Here is a 15,924-nt window from a genome sequence, read left to right as displayed (position 1 = left end):
AGAGAGCATGGCAATAAAAGATTGTAACCTCTTGCTGACTACGTAACCAAACTATCGGTGAGGACGAGCACGTTGTAGCTATAATGAGCAAGTTTGCTCATACAACCTATAGTTTCAGTTAGTTAGAGACCCAAACGTACTCTAAACTCTTTTTAAACTGACCAACAATCTTTCCTAAAAAGCTTTTTAATTCTATTAAATGTATAAAGTACCATCAGTAAATTATGCCTTGTGATATAATAAAAATTGATTTCTCCCCAGATTTAGTTTAATGGTACATCTTACCATGATGGTAAACAGACTGGCACTTAACACCCTGCAAATTTTACGCTGTCGAAGACATGGTGGAATTATCCAATAAACCCGGCCATATTTTTTACATGGTGACTTTAGATTTTAGAAACACAAAGTCCACGAACTTCTTATCTAAAAAGTTTCTGGTCCAGCGTTGAAGAACTCCCGGAATCTTAGCACCTTTTCGGCATCACCCCTGGACATCCTCCACCACGAACACCACACAGCCTTCCCCAAAAAAAACAATACAGAAATAAAAATACAAATAAAAAACGGAGGGCCCCTAATTAATCCCGAGACAGAGAAAAGAGAGGGAGACTGAGACAGTGGCCCCACAAGTATTAATCCCCACGTTTCTTTCCTAAAAACGCCCCGCTAATCTCCACCGTAAACCCCACCGGTTAATAGGGATCACTCCTCGTGTTCGTGGTCACGAGGGACTCGAGGGCCACCGCGGTTATCCAACGGCGCGGGGAACGCGCCCGCTCCCACCGACGGTCCGGATCGGAGGCACGTGGCGGAGGGAGGAACCGGCCGACGCGTGGGGTTTAACCGGGAGCAGCCGGTGGCGGCCGGGAGGGTGGCGTGGGCGGAAGCGAGGGGGCCAGTGGGGGGTTTAAGAAGGGGGGTGGTTTTGAGGGTTTTTGGCCAACCCTTAACCACGCTCCACCACCACCAGAAGGAGGAGAAAAAACCAAGGCGGAGGGAGGAGAGAACGGGCGGAGGGAGGAGAGAACGAGAGGAGAGGGAGGGGGAAAGGGGAAATAAAAATAAAAGAGGAGGAGCGAGGCAAGGAGAGGACCCGGAGGAAGGGGAGGGAATAATTCCGCGGCGGTGTGTGGGATTCTCTACGGGTTCGGCCGCGGAAGGAGCCCTGCGGGCGGTGATCCGAGGAGGGCGATCGGAGCCGGGCGCGCGTCGCCGGCGGCTAGGTGAGCCCGGCGTGCGAATTCTGGTGAATTGCGGTGGATTGCGGGGTTTCGGGGCCGGGTCTCGAGCTTTGGTGCCCGGGGTTTTGCTTTCCGTGTTTTTCCGGTGCAATCCTCTCGGGATTTTGCCTGGTTTGGTCCGATCCGCGGCCCTCCGCGGCGAGGTCGGACTGAATTCGCGTTGTTTCGGAGATTCTGGCACATTTCGGAATCGGCTTTTGAATTTGCTTGGTTTTGGCAAATTTCGCCTTGGAGTTGCGCGAATCGGGTGCCGAGATCGGATCTGGCGTCGCTCGATTCGCGAGTTCTTGGACGTTCTTGCGCCAAAGGGGTTTGCAGTTTGCTCCCTTTTTTTAACCGACGCGCTCGCTTTCCTTTTGGCAGTTGCTTAATCCTCACGGATTCCGATGCACAAGGTTTTTTTAAAAAAAAGTTTTTTCTCCTTCTGTCTCTTTTTGATCGCTTGGCGTGCTCGTTTACCTGGCGAATTTATTTGCTTGGGTGCATTAAATTCGGCGGCGAAACCATTTCGCAAAAAGCATCATTTTCTCTCTCTGAAGTCTTAATTGGGATCACGAGTGGAAGTATGAATTCTCTCCATTTCGTTTGCTCCTTCGACGTTCGTTTAATTAATTCGGGTCTTGATACGCTCTTGGAGCGCAGTCAGTTTAAAATTCTTGCCATTTTGGGCGTTCCACGTCTGGATCTCTCACCTTGGGGGTTTGGGATTCTAAATTTGTGCTAATTAATTACACTGCAAACTATGATCGTTCTCTGTTTAATTAATCAAGGGTTTATCCGAGATTTATCCCAAGTTCTTGCGGAGATCCCAATGAATGATTTTCTGTCTTTTTTATTTTGCTGACTACCAGTTTTCCTTTGGTCGATTGCTAATGAATTCTTGAATACTTGCTGTGCAGATTTGTGTTCGGGAACAAGCCATGAACGACGCAACCACCGGTTGTTAACTAAGCAACCCCCTTGTAAATTACAAGCAACTGAAGCGAGGCGCAAGAATGGTGTTCCAGAAGGGGTCGTCGTCAGAGATGGAGTCGTGTGGCGGAAGCCAAGTCGCGGAGATGCCGCGCGTCCCCAAGTCCGCGAGGGTATGCGGCTTTCAGCGCATCGATACGGCACTCGCTTCGCTGCCTTGGCTGGCGAGTCTGACAACGATGGCGTTTCTTGTTCGGTGATATGTGCAGGGCAAGAGGTCGGTGCGGAAGAAGGAGGCCCAGAGCCAGGGCCAGATGATGTGCGCATTTGACCTTCTCGCGACGGTGGCCGGGAAGCTGCTTGAGGGCGAGGGCTCGTTCGGGGACATGAGCGCCGGCGCCCCGACCTTGGCTGCGTGCTCCAAGGATGTCCGCGTGAAGCATGAGCAGTGCGATGAGGAAGTGAAGCATTTCAAGCATGAGGTGACGGATCAGGATAGCTGCAATGAGAGTGCGATACTCCCTCACATTCCCTTTCAGCGGCCCGTGAATCATGCTCGGAATGAGGATCCAAAAGCAAAGTGCGATGCTCAGGACAAGGAATCCTCTATGATCAGTTGTACCAAGGCTGAATTGGGTTGTAATTTCGGGGCAATTGCGGATAGGTGGTCGCCTGAATCCGTGGAGTCAGGAGCCTTCACTGGGGATGCAGTGGCAAGCGTGTTGCCGACGGCTGCAACGGGCTTTCATAAGATTGCACCTGACAGGTATAATTTGCTCGACCCAATGGATGTGGACGTGAAACCGCCTCCTTTGGTCAGCTCAGACAGCACCGGCGAGATACCATTGTATGGCGATCAAATTCGCCGCTCAATCTCCTTTCCAAGGGGTCCGAAGGGAGCGATGGGGTATGCTGTAGATAGAGATGATGATGACGATAAGTCTTCCGGGTGCACTCATCCGAGCATCGCCACTAACAGGGGTTTCAGGCCCAATTGTACAACTGAGCATAGTAGGGTAAATAAGTTGCTCGCTTGTAAGTACAGGAAAGTTGCTACATCCAGGATGCACAGAGGAGATCTTTCCTATAGCGGTGAGCATTGGGAGATCTCAGTCTTCCTTTTCTTTTCAGTAGCATTACATTGATGGTTTTCATGTTCAAACCAGCTGTATCTCACTTGAATTCATTGATCCTGTCAGATGTCGAGCGGAAGCCTTCTTTCCGTAACAAGAAAATGCATTATACACGACAAAGGACACAAAGGAGTACATTTAAGCGGAGGAAGCAGTTTGATCGTCATTCGGTTATAGCATCTGAAGAATTTGGAAGAGCAAATGGAAAGGGAAACACAAAGGCTACTGCAAGAGACTCCCATGCTGCTTCTTTCGAAGGTTTGTTGTACTTTCACCTGGGAATTTCCTCTTCATGCTATTTCCTTCTGCGTTGTTACTTATCTGTGTGTAATAATTTTTTTCTGCAGCACACAAGGGGACCAATTCAATGCCCTTCCAGAAATCTTGTGAATCAAACGATTACCATGGTAAATTTTTAGTCCACAGCAAGTTCATTTAATATCTTACTGTCCATATTTAGTCCTAAGGCTACCTTTGTTTCTCCTTGCAGTGAAACTTGGAATTAAATCTTTCAACGTGCCTGAACTTCTTATTGAAATCCCAGAAACTGCAACGGTTGGCTCACTAAAGGTATGTACAGGACATCTGTTTATTCGTATGCGAAAAGAGACTGCCTGAATTTTCTCCTCAATTGGGTTTCCCATAGTTTAATCATTATTTCCAATGCAGAAAACTGTTCTGGAGGCAGTGAATGCCATTCTTGGAGGTGGTCTACGTGTTGGTGTTCTTCACCATGGAAAGAAAGTCAGAGATGATAGTAAAACGTTAATGCAGGCTGGGATTCGTCATGATGATATGCTGGACAACCTTGGCTTTTCACTTGAGCCCAACTGTACAAAGAATCCGTCACAACTCCCAGCTCCTGAAGATACCAGTTTCCTGGAAACTATTGATACTACTGAACCCCTAGCAAGGTAACAAACTATTCATCAAAAGAAGTTGTTCACATGCTATAATTGGAGGTGAGCCTTCACCCTGACCAATATTGGTACACTTTTAATACAGGATTGCGCCTTCTGACTCATCTTCCAAGCATGGTGAAGTTGATGCTTCCCAGGAACTTGCATTGACCCCCTTAACAGCAAACTATCAGGGGAGTGATCACGATTCTGTGCACTCCCCTGGGGGTATTTCATCGCCTGATAAAGTGTCCACAAACATGCGAGCTATAGTTCCAGTTCCATCTACAGATCCCAATGCAGGGGCTGTAGTTCCCACAAATAAGTCAAAGAGGTCACCGGAGCAGGGGCAGCGCCGAATCAGGCGTCCATTCTCTGTTTCTGAAGTGGAAGCACTTGTGCTTGCAGTTGAAAAGCTTGGAACTGGAAGGTACATAGCTTATTTCCCTCATTTCACCTGACATATAAAATCTCTTGGCCTCTGTTTTCTTACTGTATAGTTATGGATATCATGTAGGTGGCGAGATGTTAAACTCCGTGCTTTTGACAACGCGAAGCACCGGACATACGTTGATCTTAAGGTAATTACTGTCAAATGCTTGACTTTGACTTCAACTGAAGACTAAAACAAATCTCTTTGTATTGCAAATGCGTGTCTAAATATGATAATTGCTTTCCTTATTATCGTTTCCTGATTGATTGATTGATCCCCATGGTTTTCTGTTTTTTGCTCAACTTTTTAATTGCTGCGAAAAGGACTCATCTCCAGGACTTTGCATGGAATTCAATACTTAGGCTTTATGCAGTCCTATTGGGTTAGGTTACTTGGCCGATTCAACCAATAGTTCGGTGCTTGTGGATTTTAGGTTCCTTACCAACAGAACAGTCTAACCGTAATGTTTTTGTGTTCGTAGAAGATTGCAGCCAGCCTCTTGTTCTGCGAAAGCCTTTTGTCCTTATGATTCAGTTAGTGCTGTCCTCACGCTTGAGCTTTGTTGTTTAAATGGGTCATGTGGGTGTAGTACCAGAACACGGTTCACCTAGAAATAAAGGAGACCTATTCGTACACGTCAACTAACTCGGTCCGGACTTTAGAAAAAGTCTCACCGAAGGATCAGATAGCCTTTCCTTTATTGGACTGGAAGCTTCTTTGGCTGCTTTGCATCGCACTTGTTGGCAACTGACTGCATTCTTTGGTCAAATTTTGACTAGGACTGTGAAGTTTGAACATGCATGAACTAACCGTATCAAAATTCTTGTCCCAACAGGACAAGTGGAAGACGCTGGTGCACACGGCGAGCATCTCACCGCAGCAGCGGCGTGGCGAGCCGGTTCCACAGGAGCTGCTCGACCGGGTCCTTGCGGCCCAGGCCTATTGGTCTCAGCAGCAAGCCAAGCTCCAGCCTAAGACGCCCCTGCTGGCTGAGGCTCGCTTGCTCACCTAATAATTTGATCTCCGCTAATGGTCTCCTCGGAAACCATTTGCAGCCTTTGTATAAAGTCAGTCAGTCCCTTCACAGGAGGTTAAGGAAGATATTAGAAAAAAATACATATATAAGGTACAAGAAGCATTGACCGATTTGTTGTAATATCTACTCACCAATTATTCTTTAAGCCAGGTTTCTCTCTCCTTGTGAATTTAACCGAAGGAAAGGGTATTTCTTTGGCAAACTGTACATGTAGATCTGCAGTGTCTACTAATGACTCACAATTTTTACAATTGTGGTTAGAAAAGGGAAGGTCCTGTTTGACCAAGCTCCGGCTCCAGCTTCTGGGTTATATAGCCCAAGTTCTGAAGAATTTGCCTCCTTGAGAAGCCAGAATCCAAAAACCAGTGTGTTTGATTTGAACTGTAGCCTCAAAAGGGTAGCTTTTCCTTTGTAGTTCATGTTAGGCTTCAGAGCTTAGCTAGGGCAACGAAGCCCAGCTTCAGAGCTAGGTCAAAGCGGCACCTAAAGCTTCAGATTCTTTTTGGTTCAATTGAATTCATTCATTCTTTTGTTAGAGGAGAATGATGCAAGGAAAGGAGCGATGGATCTTTGCTTCTCTTTTTTTTCTATTACATTATGTGTACTATGTTCTTTCACCAACTTTGTAGTTATCTCGGTCCACTCACATTTGTAATTGATCAAATTAACAATATGGAAAGGAATTTTTTATGCCACTTGATCACCCTCTTAAACTATGTCTCTTGCCTCTGTGTCCTGTGATTAATTTTGTTCCGAGACTCTGCAGGTGATCCTGCCTGGGATCAGGCCTCAGGCGCTTATTAATTTGTTGTCCTGTGTCAGTACTGCCGCCGGAGATTAATTATTAGAGATTCCTATCCATTAGCCTCAATCATAACACCATGTGCTAGAAGTTTACTGCCGCCATACTACTACTAATCTTATTTACACAAAGGATTTACATGAATGGGTAGTAAGTTTGTACCTCAAACTGTAAAAATCTCAACTTTTAACAGTCCTGGCAAGTTGACTTTTAGTCATGTATGTTCATACAGGGTGCTTACCTTACAATTGACATGTTTCTAGATGAGAATACTTCTCGTTGCTTGCAAAGACTTCAAAGTTTTGAACCGTTGACCTCGGACCCAACTAAGAAAAATCTACCGCGCCAGGCCGGTAGATCCCTTGGGTTGAAGCACGCCCACCTGGCGATGGAGCTAGGTGTTCCGTTCCGTATACTGAAAGTATACTGTGTTGCAGTTGCAGTGTGAGGATTGAAGGACGGAAGCTAGAATATTCCCATGTGTAGATGGCGTATAAACTAGGAGTACAAAAAGAAGGAAGCAAGCAAGGCAGGGAGAGAAGCAAGAGAGCGACGACGGCACAAACCAAACCGGCAACAGGCTGGATGCATAGCTGTTGCTTGCAAGTAAGATTAGGGGAACACCGACACCTTAGCATCTGCAGTGGCCATTGGCCACAAGGCTTGTTAGAATAGAACAGTGCATGCGTGCTAGCTACAACCTTTATGGCCAGATGGATGGATCACCATTAGTTGGGATCAGATCACATGAGATCACGGCAAGTGCTCCTTACCTCCTAGTTGCACAGCCTGGGCCCAACGCGATCTATGCATATACAAGCACGCACCATGATCATTCACACGGGCCTAGCTATATAGAGATATGCATGTGAGACGTACGGGTACATGTATCGATCCATCGATCTCATTCATTGGCATGCCCATACCGATGTATATGTACATCTGTGTGTGTACCATTATCCTCAGATGAAGTGATCGATGTGCTAATTAAGCGGTCCAGCTCAATACAGGTCTCTCTCCCTCTCTCTCTACAAGGAACATGAGAGTGTTTTGAGGCTGATCTGATGGGTAGACGGACGGCACCGCATGCCATGTTCCCTCCATGTGGCTCTCCTCGCCCGATTCTAGCGTCTGGCCGAGATTTGGTCGCGAGGAACCCGCTCCTTCCCGGGCAAATGCAAACGCAGGTCGGCCGGCGGAACCGGCGAGTTTGTTGCGCGCCAACGTACGGCACCCGTCACATGAGCTGAGCCGCTGCATGCGCTTGCCGGTGAGGATATTTTAAAAATTTATCTCTTATAATACTGTTACAACATCCTTAATATTATTATAATATTCTATCTTTATATTAATAATTATACTATTTTCTAACTTCTCACTCTCTCCCTTCAAACCCCAATCATCTTCTATGAATAATAAAAAAAGATAAGAGATAGTATCCCAAATATAAGATATGCCCTCATTCCAGGGACCATTTAGCACTAGATGGAAGAGCTGCTGAAGCGTTCATCCATTCTGGGGAACCAGCAAAATGACAGTTATAGTAGCTGTACAGGGAAGCAGATGGGTAAAAGTTGATGCTGCTGGAGATGGATAGGACGCATCATTTGGAACCGGGAGTCATCGTGGCACGAACACAAGAGATGTTTGAAGAAGCTATGCTGTTTGAGAAAAAAATTGGTGCAAATAAGCAAATGAGCAAATGAATTTAAATATATAAATAATGAATATTGTCCGTTGGATCTCTATTGATCTTACTATTCCACCCGTAGATAGGTTAATTTGCGAAATATCATAAAATAATCTTTTTTAGCAAAAATAATCCTATCAAATTATTATTATGATTTTAATTATTAATAAAAATATAGTTATTAGGACTAACATGTTTATCAAATACATATATACTTTAGTATATCTTATAGATATAATACATAAAGAAAATATCATAGTCAGGACAAAATTTAGTTGAATTGGAGAAGTACCAGGAGATTTGTTCTCACCAAATAGCCTAGTGTACTGAAGGCAGTACTCATCGAAACATATTTAGCAAAGGAGATAGACCTCACTGGATAGTTCGGTGTTGAGTCTCGAGCACTCACCAGAGTGTTTCTGCTTAGAAGGTAAAATAAAACAACCCATTAGATGGTTCGGTGATCAGAGGAGGATACACACCGGAACATTTCTACCAGAGAATGTTACAGCCATTGAAGATGGAAGATCAACTCACCGGATAGTCCAGTGATCACAGAGATAGTTGCATCAGAGTATTTTTATGGAAAAGAAGAGAATGTTCAACTCACCGGATAATCCGGTGTGAATAGGATGTACACCGAATGCTTACACCAGAGTATTTTACACAAAGAGGCTGCAAAGGCGCGGATTGACTAAGGATAACTTACCGGATATTCTGATGATGGAGATGAATTATACACCAGAGTGTCAACTGTTTACAGTGACTTTAAGTGAAAGTCCAAAGGCTAGTTTTTAGTGGTGTATATACTGAATGGTCTGGTGCTTGTATTAATGTTCTCACTGGATCATCAGGTGTTAACAGTAAAGTTGAGTCGTTTTGGCAATGGTTAGTTGGTGGATTTGAGGCTATAAATATTACTCTACTCGGTTATTTGAAGGTAGTGGAGTCCAAAGATACACATTGACACATGAGAAAATATCCAAACCACCAAAGTGCTTAAAGTGAACATTCAAGATAATTAATCACAAGATTAATGAGTGATTAGTGCTTATAGGTCTAGAGATAGTGTTGCTAGGTGATTATTGGCTAGAGAGTGGATCAAAGAGTGATCCTAACTTATACCGGATGGTACGCCGGTGTCTTAAAGTCTTGGTGACTCGTTGGCACCTTGAGCCAGAGTTTCTCAAGCTTGTTGACTCTCTGACTTGGTGTGGAGCGCCAGCAAGACATGTGTACAGGAACGTAAAGATCCTTATCTTGGTGGCTCAAACTCCAAAGTGAAGACGGTGACAAGTGACCGGGAGAGAGGCTAGTCGTGAGACCTTCCCTTTGTGGCTTGGTGGCTCATCCGGATTGAGACATTGTCTTTGTAACTTGGTGACTCAAGAGCAGTGACGGGAAGAGTCTTATGACCGGGATCATATCCTTGGTAGAGCTCTAATGTGGACTAGGAGTGACATTTATGCCATCGATACTACATGATAAAAATCTTTTGTGACGAGTTTATTTTCTCTACCATCTTTACATTATTGCAATTTACTTTTGTACATTTACTTTTCTAAGTAGTTTGTTAGGATTGGTTATAGGTTACAAAACTTTTGAATGGTAGAATAGACATACTAGATAAATCTAGAGCACATTTAGATAAAAATTAATTAAGTTTATCTTGTAAAGTTTTTAAACCAATTAAGTTAGATTTTTAAGTGTCCCAATTTATCCACTTCTTAAGACATCATTAATCATTTCAGTCCTTTAATATGGAAATGCTAAGATCAACAGTAGCCTTTGAATGAGATCAAATAGACGGTATTAATTATATGTAACTATTTACTAGTTTGCATCGAAGATTCTCTGGTTTGAAAAGTGTACCAAGATTTTTAACCCTGACGGTGGAGACTCGTCATCTTTTCTCTGAGAATCTCAAATCCCGGCTGCTCTCCCATGAACCTAGCTGGTGACCCAATATTGAAATATGCTGTAGATTTGTTTTCCATTCAATCTTTTCTATTGGAGTATGCAGGCCTAGCTGCAATTGAGCGTACTTGCTGGTGGCGGTGGTGGGTGACGATGTCAACAGTGGCGTATGCACCAGCTGGAACTGGTCCATGGTGGCGCTTGATTACTCAAGTCAGTCTCTTTATTATCGCCACCAGCCACGTAGGTGCGGATTGACATTTGAATCTGTCTAGTTGCGAGTGAACAAACCGTTATATAAGAATACTCCTAATACTAGTAGGATTTTTTATATTGTCATATCACTTTGATATAATAGTAAATATTTCTCATCTAATGTGTTGTTTCTATAGCTGGTTCATCTAATAAATACTCTCTCTTATGGTCTGTCTAGGGGATTAGAATAAAATCTATGATATCATTCTAGAGCTGTAAATTTCACAAGATAATGCTATCTCATTTCTCTTTTTTAATTGTTTAACATATCAGTAAAAAAATTTACATAACACTTTATTTATATATATGATATCCTACACTAGTAGTAGCCGATCAGATTCAGGAAAAGAAATGGCATCGTCCAATCTAGCTAGTACTTCAAATATCTTCTCCCATGAGGCCTTGATTTATCAGCTAGCTGTGCAGCCGGCATATGCATGCTTCTTCGACGCTATTCCCAGGAATGTCAATAGGCCTCGATTCCCATTTCCGACAGGGAATCCTTTATTAAGATATGAGAATAGGGCTAATTTTTTCATCGTAGGTTTAATAGAAGAAAAGCTCCTCTATCAGATATGATGAAGGTGGAGACGGTTCCCCATCCCTATTCCCGTTTCCCCGCAGAGCTATGGCTCAGCGTGTGTGGTGGCTTGGTTGAAGCGGGTCAGCTGCAGCCAAGGTTGCTGACCCAAGCACAGGAGCGAAGCAAGCTGCATGGCTTGGTGCGGGTTCGGTTGGTGGCCCAGCAGGTGGTTTTAGTGCGAGGCCCATGCGGGAGCAAGCTGAGACTAGTGGTACAGCCTAGCACAGGAGTTGGCCCAGGCGCCAAGTTGTTTCGTGGGCAGTGGGGCAGAGCGTGACCCAGAGCGTGGCCTGCTACTGCATGGGAGTTGTAGCGGGGATAAGGATGGGAAGAAAATATTTCCCACGAGTGGGTGCGGGAATAGGGACGGGGACGAGAAATTTTCTCGGGGATAGGGAATCATTCATCGATGGGGAATTTCCCGTTGATATCCCTAGCTATTCTGAGAAATTAAACATGTTTAGGGCTCATTGTTTTAAAGGATTTTCAGAGGATTCTCCGTTCCTTTGGAATTGGTTCTGTTCATATCGTTACTGAGAAATTAAACATGTTTAGGGCTCATTTGTTTAAAAGGATTTTAAGAGGATTCTACATTCCTTTAGTTCAAAGAATCAAGCAAAGGAATTTCATAAGAATATTGTACCAATCTTATAAAAACGCAGGATTTCCAACATCCAATCGGAATTCATTTTTTGCTAGGCTCGAGACAAACCTATCCAAAATGACTTTTACTCTAAAATTCATGTGTTTTTCAATCCTTTATTTTTCCCCCATCATCCTATCCTATTTCTATATTTTTCTATTCCTACGTTTTTTTTTCAATCTTGTGTTATAAAAGGAGCCATAAACTTTGAAACAAGGTAAAATTAGAACAAGTTGAGAGTAGTCTGCTTTCCGGATCCTTGCGTTTCCTGAGACCGGAGAAAGCACAGAGTTTAAGCATATCCCAAGCTGCCGTATCTATTTTTTGTTTTTTATCATTTCCTGAGCTCTGTATCTTTGCAAAAAAAAGTCCTGACCTCTGTAAGGAAGAACATTTGGACGAGAGATCGGATGAAAACACACGGGAACGATAGGCAATGCGAAGCCGGCAAGTCCCATGCCGCGTGCAGCCATGAACTAACGCGTGGGTTTTGCTTGCTCTCTGGTAGTAGGAGGCTTTAATCTTCTAAGTTGGCCAGGTAAGAGAGGTGGCACCGCACGAGGCGACACGTGAAGAACAAGGACTCCGTGGTCTTTTACAGACGGCTGCAACTCCCAACCAACGCGGCCCGAGGGTTACCTACTCCATCGGTAACCAGCCTTGACGCTGCAAGATAACGCCAAATTAAAACTGGTTAGCGATAGTCTTTTCCGGACAACGACTGCTGCGAACAACGGGCGATAGTCGCTGTCAGTGCAAGCCTCTGTGTGCACGAGAAGAGAGCATGGCATCGGACGGAAGCTTCTTTCCGTTCTGGGGTAGGGGCGTGGCATGGCACGCGGTGAGGTGGTGATGCGAGCGAGCGGAGTGCAATTGTTTGACCCGGGCGACGATGAACGCGAGGGGCTGAGCAGCGGAGCAGGACGACTTGGACTCGTCGCGCAACGCGTATTCTGGCGGCGCCTAGCTGCTGGGGGCATGCGTGCGATGAGACGACCGACGACGTGTGCGGTGTGCGGAGGCGCTGGATGCTTCACGCCGCGTGCTGGCATGGCGGCGTCGGTCCGGGCACGACATGTGGTGACACCACTGTTGTTTCTTTTCCCGATCCATCCAAAAGTTCTGCTCTTTTGTGTGATGCATTCCGGAATACGTTCTACTGTGTTCGAGGCATTGCCAGATGATTTGGTAAAAAGAACAGGCCTTGGTTTTTTTTTTCCGTTCCTTGAGAAGCACAAAATGTAGACTGGAACTATAACGATCAGAGCGACGATCGATAGAACTTGCGCCAGGCTGAAAGCCTGAAACTGGCCCAAAGCAGATCTCCCTGGAAGATGCATGACTTTAAGTTTGGACTTGTTATCACTAGCTTTTTTTTAGGGAAGTGATCACGAATATTCAATCGTCGACACATGCCCTGCTGTTGCACTACTAAACAATGAGAAGCCCAAGCTTGGAGAACTTGGGCCCAAATGACAGCTGCGTCAACCTCCCCTGAGTTTTTTCTTACATTTTCTAACATTACTCCCTCCATTCCAAAATATAAAGCGAATTAGTATTTAGAAAAATCAAACTTGATGAATTTTGATAAACAATTAATTAAATTAGACATATAATTTAATGTACAAAAGTTATATCAATAGATCCGTATTTTATATATCTTTTAATATGATATTAATTTTGTAGCAATTGATAATATATTGTAAAAATAAATTAATGATCAAAGTATATTTTTAAAGACTTTTCTAAATCTTAGTACACCCTATATTTTGGGACGGTGGGAGTAATATTTAAATAATTAGACTCATGATGAAAAGAATTATAAGAATATGCGTCTACCGTCCTCTGAAAGAGTTACAAAGAGATGATAAGCATGCAGCGGTAGTATTGGTACCCTTTACCACTCTCTCAAAGGGTGGTTAGGCCCACCCCCTTACTGCCTCATATCCCCTTACTAGCCTCTTAGAGGACGGTTAGAACTTACCACCATCTAAGAGGGTGGGTAGGCCTCACCACTGGGTGTATCGCACCGTACCGCTCCTCCTTTTGCCACTCTCTCAGAGAGCGGTTAGTCCCCTCACCCTCCACGCTATAAAAAGGTTGAAATTCAGCCAAAATAACCATTCTAATCAAAAAAAAAGAGAGGGGGGGGGGGGGAGAGGAGAGGGAGGCAGCGCAACGATATCAGTTTATGGTAATTTTTCTAAACTTATATTTTTATTAGTAATTAAAATACCACTAGATTTTGGATTTAGCGACATAACAGTAGTTACATTATATAAGATGTAGGGTTTAGCAAGGTAAAAAAAATTGAGGTTTTTCTGTCTTTTTTAGCATATTGTAAATATCTAGTTCAACATGGTAGGATAGCCATCAGATATACAGTTGTATTTAGAGTACGGTATTTTTGATTATCTAGATTTTACAAAATAGTGATGTAGGTAATAATTATAGATAATTAAGTATGCGGGGTTTAATTAGTTTAAATTGGTTAGTTTCTTATGAGCAATATTGATTGTAGTGAACTAAATGTATTGTTAGGTGATCATCGGTTCCGGTAATTTTATCAAAGTTTCGATAATTAGAAGTATAATTTTTGGTGTTAACGTTGGACATATTTTTGGATGTTTTCATGTATATCATATAAGCTATATTTTTAGATATATTATGGTGAAGATCAGATTGGTTACGGCCCTAGTAGTGTAGATCTTTTTGGATTTCAGCATGTCATTAAGGGGCTTAGTAGAGCCAATGAGAGAATCATATTAGGTGTGTGCAAGCGGCTAATACGTGATTTTCAACTGGATCCCTAGCAACATAAGCTTAAGCTAAGAGCTGTGCTAAGCCGTGCTACTCAAAGGTGCTTTGGAGAGCTCGTCCCGATTAATACGACATCTGCTTGGAGGCAACACGTATATATAGCATGTGAAAGTGACCTCCCTCTTGTGCTGCTAGTTGAGGTGTACCAGAAGGATCTAATAGAGATAAACGTTGAGAAGCATTAGTAGGAACAAGTTAGGCAGTGGTGGATGAAGCAGGCAAGGCAACTGTGGGGGATGAGAAGGATGTTAGGGATGTGCAGAAGATGCAACCGAGAGGTGTGGCCGATGAGGAGTACATCTCTAGCACAATTGAAGAGATGGAGAGGGAGGATCAAGAGCTCGAGGAAGCTATTGCCGATGAGGATTCATCCGACGAGGAGGAAAGTGCTCCTGTTTGGGTCCAACAAGGGTAAGGGCAAGATGAGCCCTTACGAGATATGGCGCAATATCCTTGATAGACTCAAACGTGAGAAAAAAGAGCGAAAGAAAAATGAAGACCCAAGCGGAAGAAGAGGGAGATAGAGCTACAAATAGAAGCGCACGAGGCACATATGCCATGGTATAATTGTGGTAAAATAACACGCTAGAAACCGTTCCCACTTGCCACAATTGCTTGGTACCGATGTGGGGTAAGTTTGCACGATATTCTACCGTGCTACAAATTTCATATAATTCACCTACTTCCCTCTAACAATACGACATGTCCAGGTGTAAGTACGAATTGCGTGAACATCAACTACGACTACGATGAGGCAAGGTAATGAGGCGTGCGAATGTTGAATGGTCGAAGATTGTGCTATAGGAGCTTAACAAAGAGTGATGGGATAAGTACCTCACTACATGCGGTAACATTCATGTTCCCCTGCAATGTGTGTGTGGCCTACCGGCTGTGTCGAGACCTGTGGCATGTGAACTGGCACAAGAGTACATGTACAACAAGCTCTACCCCCATAGATGCAACTTGCAAGAGATCTGATGGGAATATCTAGATGAGAAGCCTCCATCTTTTTCACCCACCTAGTAGATGTTTTCTTGCACCTGATAATTTATCTTTCCATAAGGCATGGTTTATTTACCAATGGAATATCACATGCTATTGTAACTTGTAGTAGATTCTATACGAATAGGGTACGAGTCAGTATATATTGCCTTATATACTGATACTGTAGCCACAGATAGGCAATGAATGCTTACGATGACCCTTTTATGTGATGTACTTTAATTTCATCAATGAAATAATCAGGGTTTATCATTCTATCAATATATTTTTTCTAAGCCCAATGTTTTCATAGGATTTCATACATTCCACGTAGAGACAACAATAACTTATTGCTGGATTTTTATAGAATAAAATAACCACACCAAACAATAGCTTCTACAAAGAATCTCTATCAAACATCAATACCATAACTTTTCTAGCTTTCATAAAGAATCTCAGCTCATTTGTCCTTATGCATAATACTACCTTGCTCTAGCCTCTAGTCATGCACATACACTCAGTCCATGCACTAGCCTCCAGCCACCGTAAATAACCTCACCCTCAGCTCTCTCAACC

General features: G+C 43.7%; 1 protein-coding gene across 1 annotated transcript; it reads left to right on the top strand.

Moving 5' to 3' along the window:
- The first annotated feature begins 948 nt into the window (after nt 1-948).
- On the top strand, nt 949-6,352 carry LOC133916412 (telomere repeat-binding protein 5-like). The gene is made up of 10 exons (XM_062360065.1): nt 949-1,226; nt 2,144-2,329; nt 2,426-3,248; nt 3,356-3,547; nt 3,637-3,696; nt 3,780-3,859; nt 3,959-4,203; nt 4,295-4,618; nt 4,706-4,769; nt 5,457-6,352. The coding sequence occupies exons 2-10, from the start codon at nt 2,240-2,242 to the stop codon at nt 5,631-5,633; spliced, it is 2,055 nt and encodes a 684-aa protein (XP_062216049.1). The 5' UTR covers nt 949-1,226; nt 2,144-2,239; the 3' UTR covers nt 5,634-6,352.
- Nucleotides 6,353-15,924: the final 9,572 nt, after the last annotated feature.

The sequence above is a fragment of the Phragmites australis genome, chromosome 4 (assembly GCF_958298935.1).
Source record: "Phragmites australis chromosome 4, lpPhrAust1.1, whole genome shotgun sequence".
NCBI classification, from domain to species: Eukaryota; Viridiplantae; Streptophyta; class Magnoliopsida; order Poales; family Poaceae; genus Phragmites; species Phragmites australis.
Note: the sequence above shows the minus strand (reverse complement) of the source record. Positions and strands in the feature narration are given on the sequence as shown.

Bases quoted from the DNA above. Each gene is read 5' to 3' on its own strand.
- LOC133916412 (XM_062360065.1), top strand. From the start codon at position 2,240: ATGGTGTTCCAGAAGGGGTCGTCGTCAGAGATGGAGTCGTGTGGCGGA. The intron at 3,548-3,636 runs GTTTGTTGTACT...TTTTTTCTGCAG, and splicing joins CCATGCTGCTTCTTTCGAAG to CACACAAGGGGACCAATTCA. The intron at 3,860-3,958 runs GTATGTACAGGA...TTTCCAATGCAG, and splicing joins CAACGGTTGGCTCACTAAAG to AAAACTGTTCTGGAGGCAGT.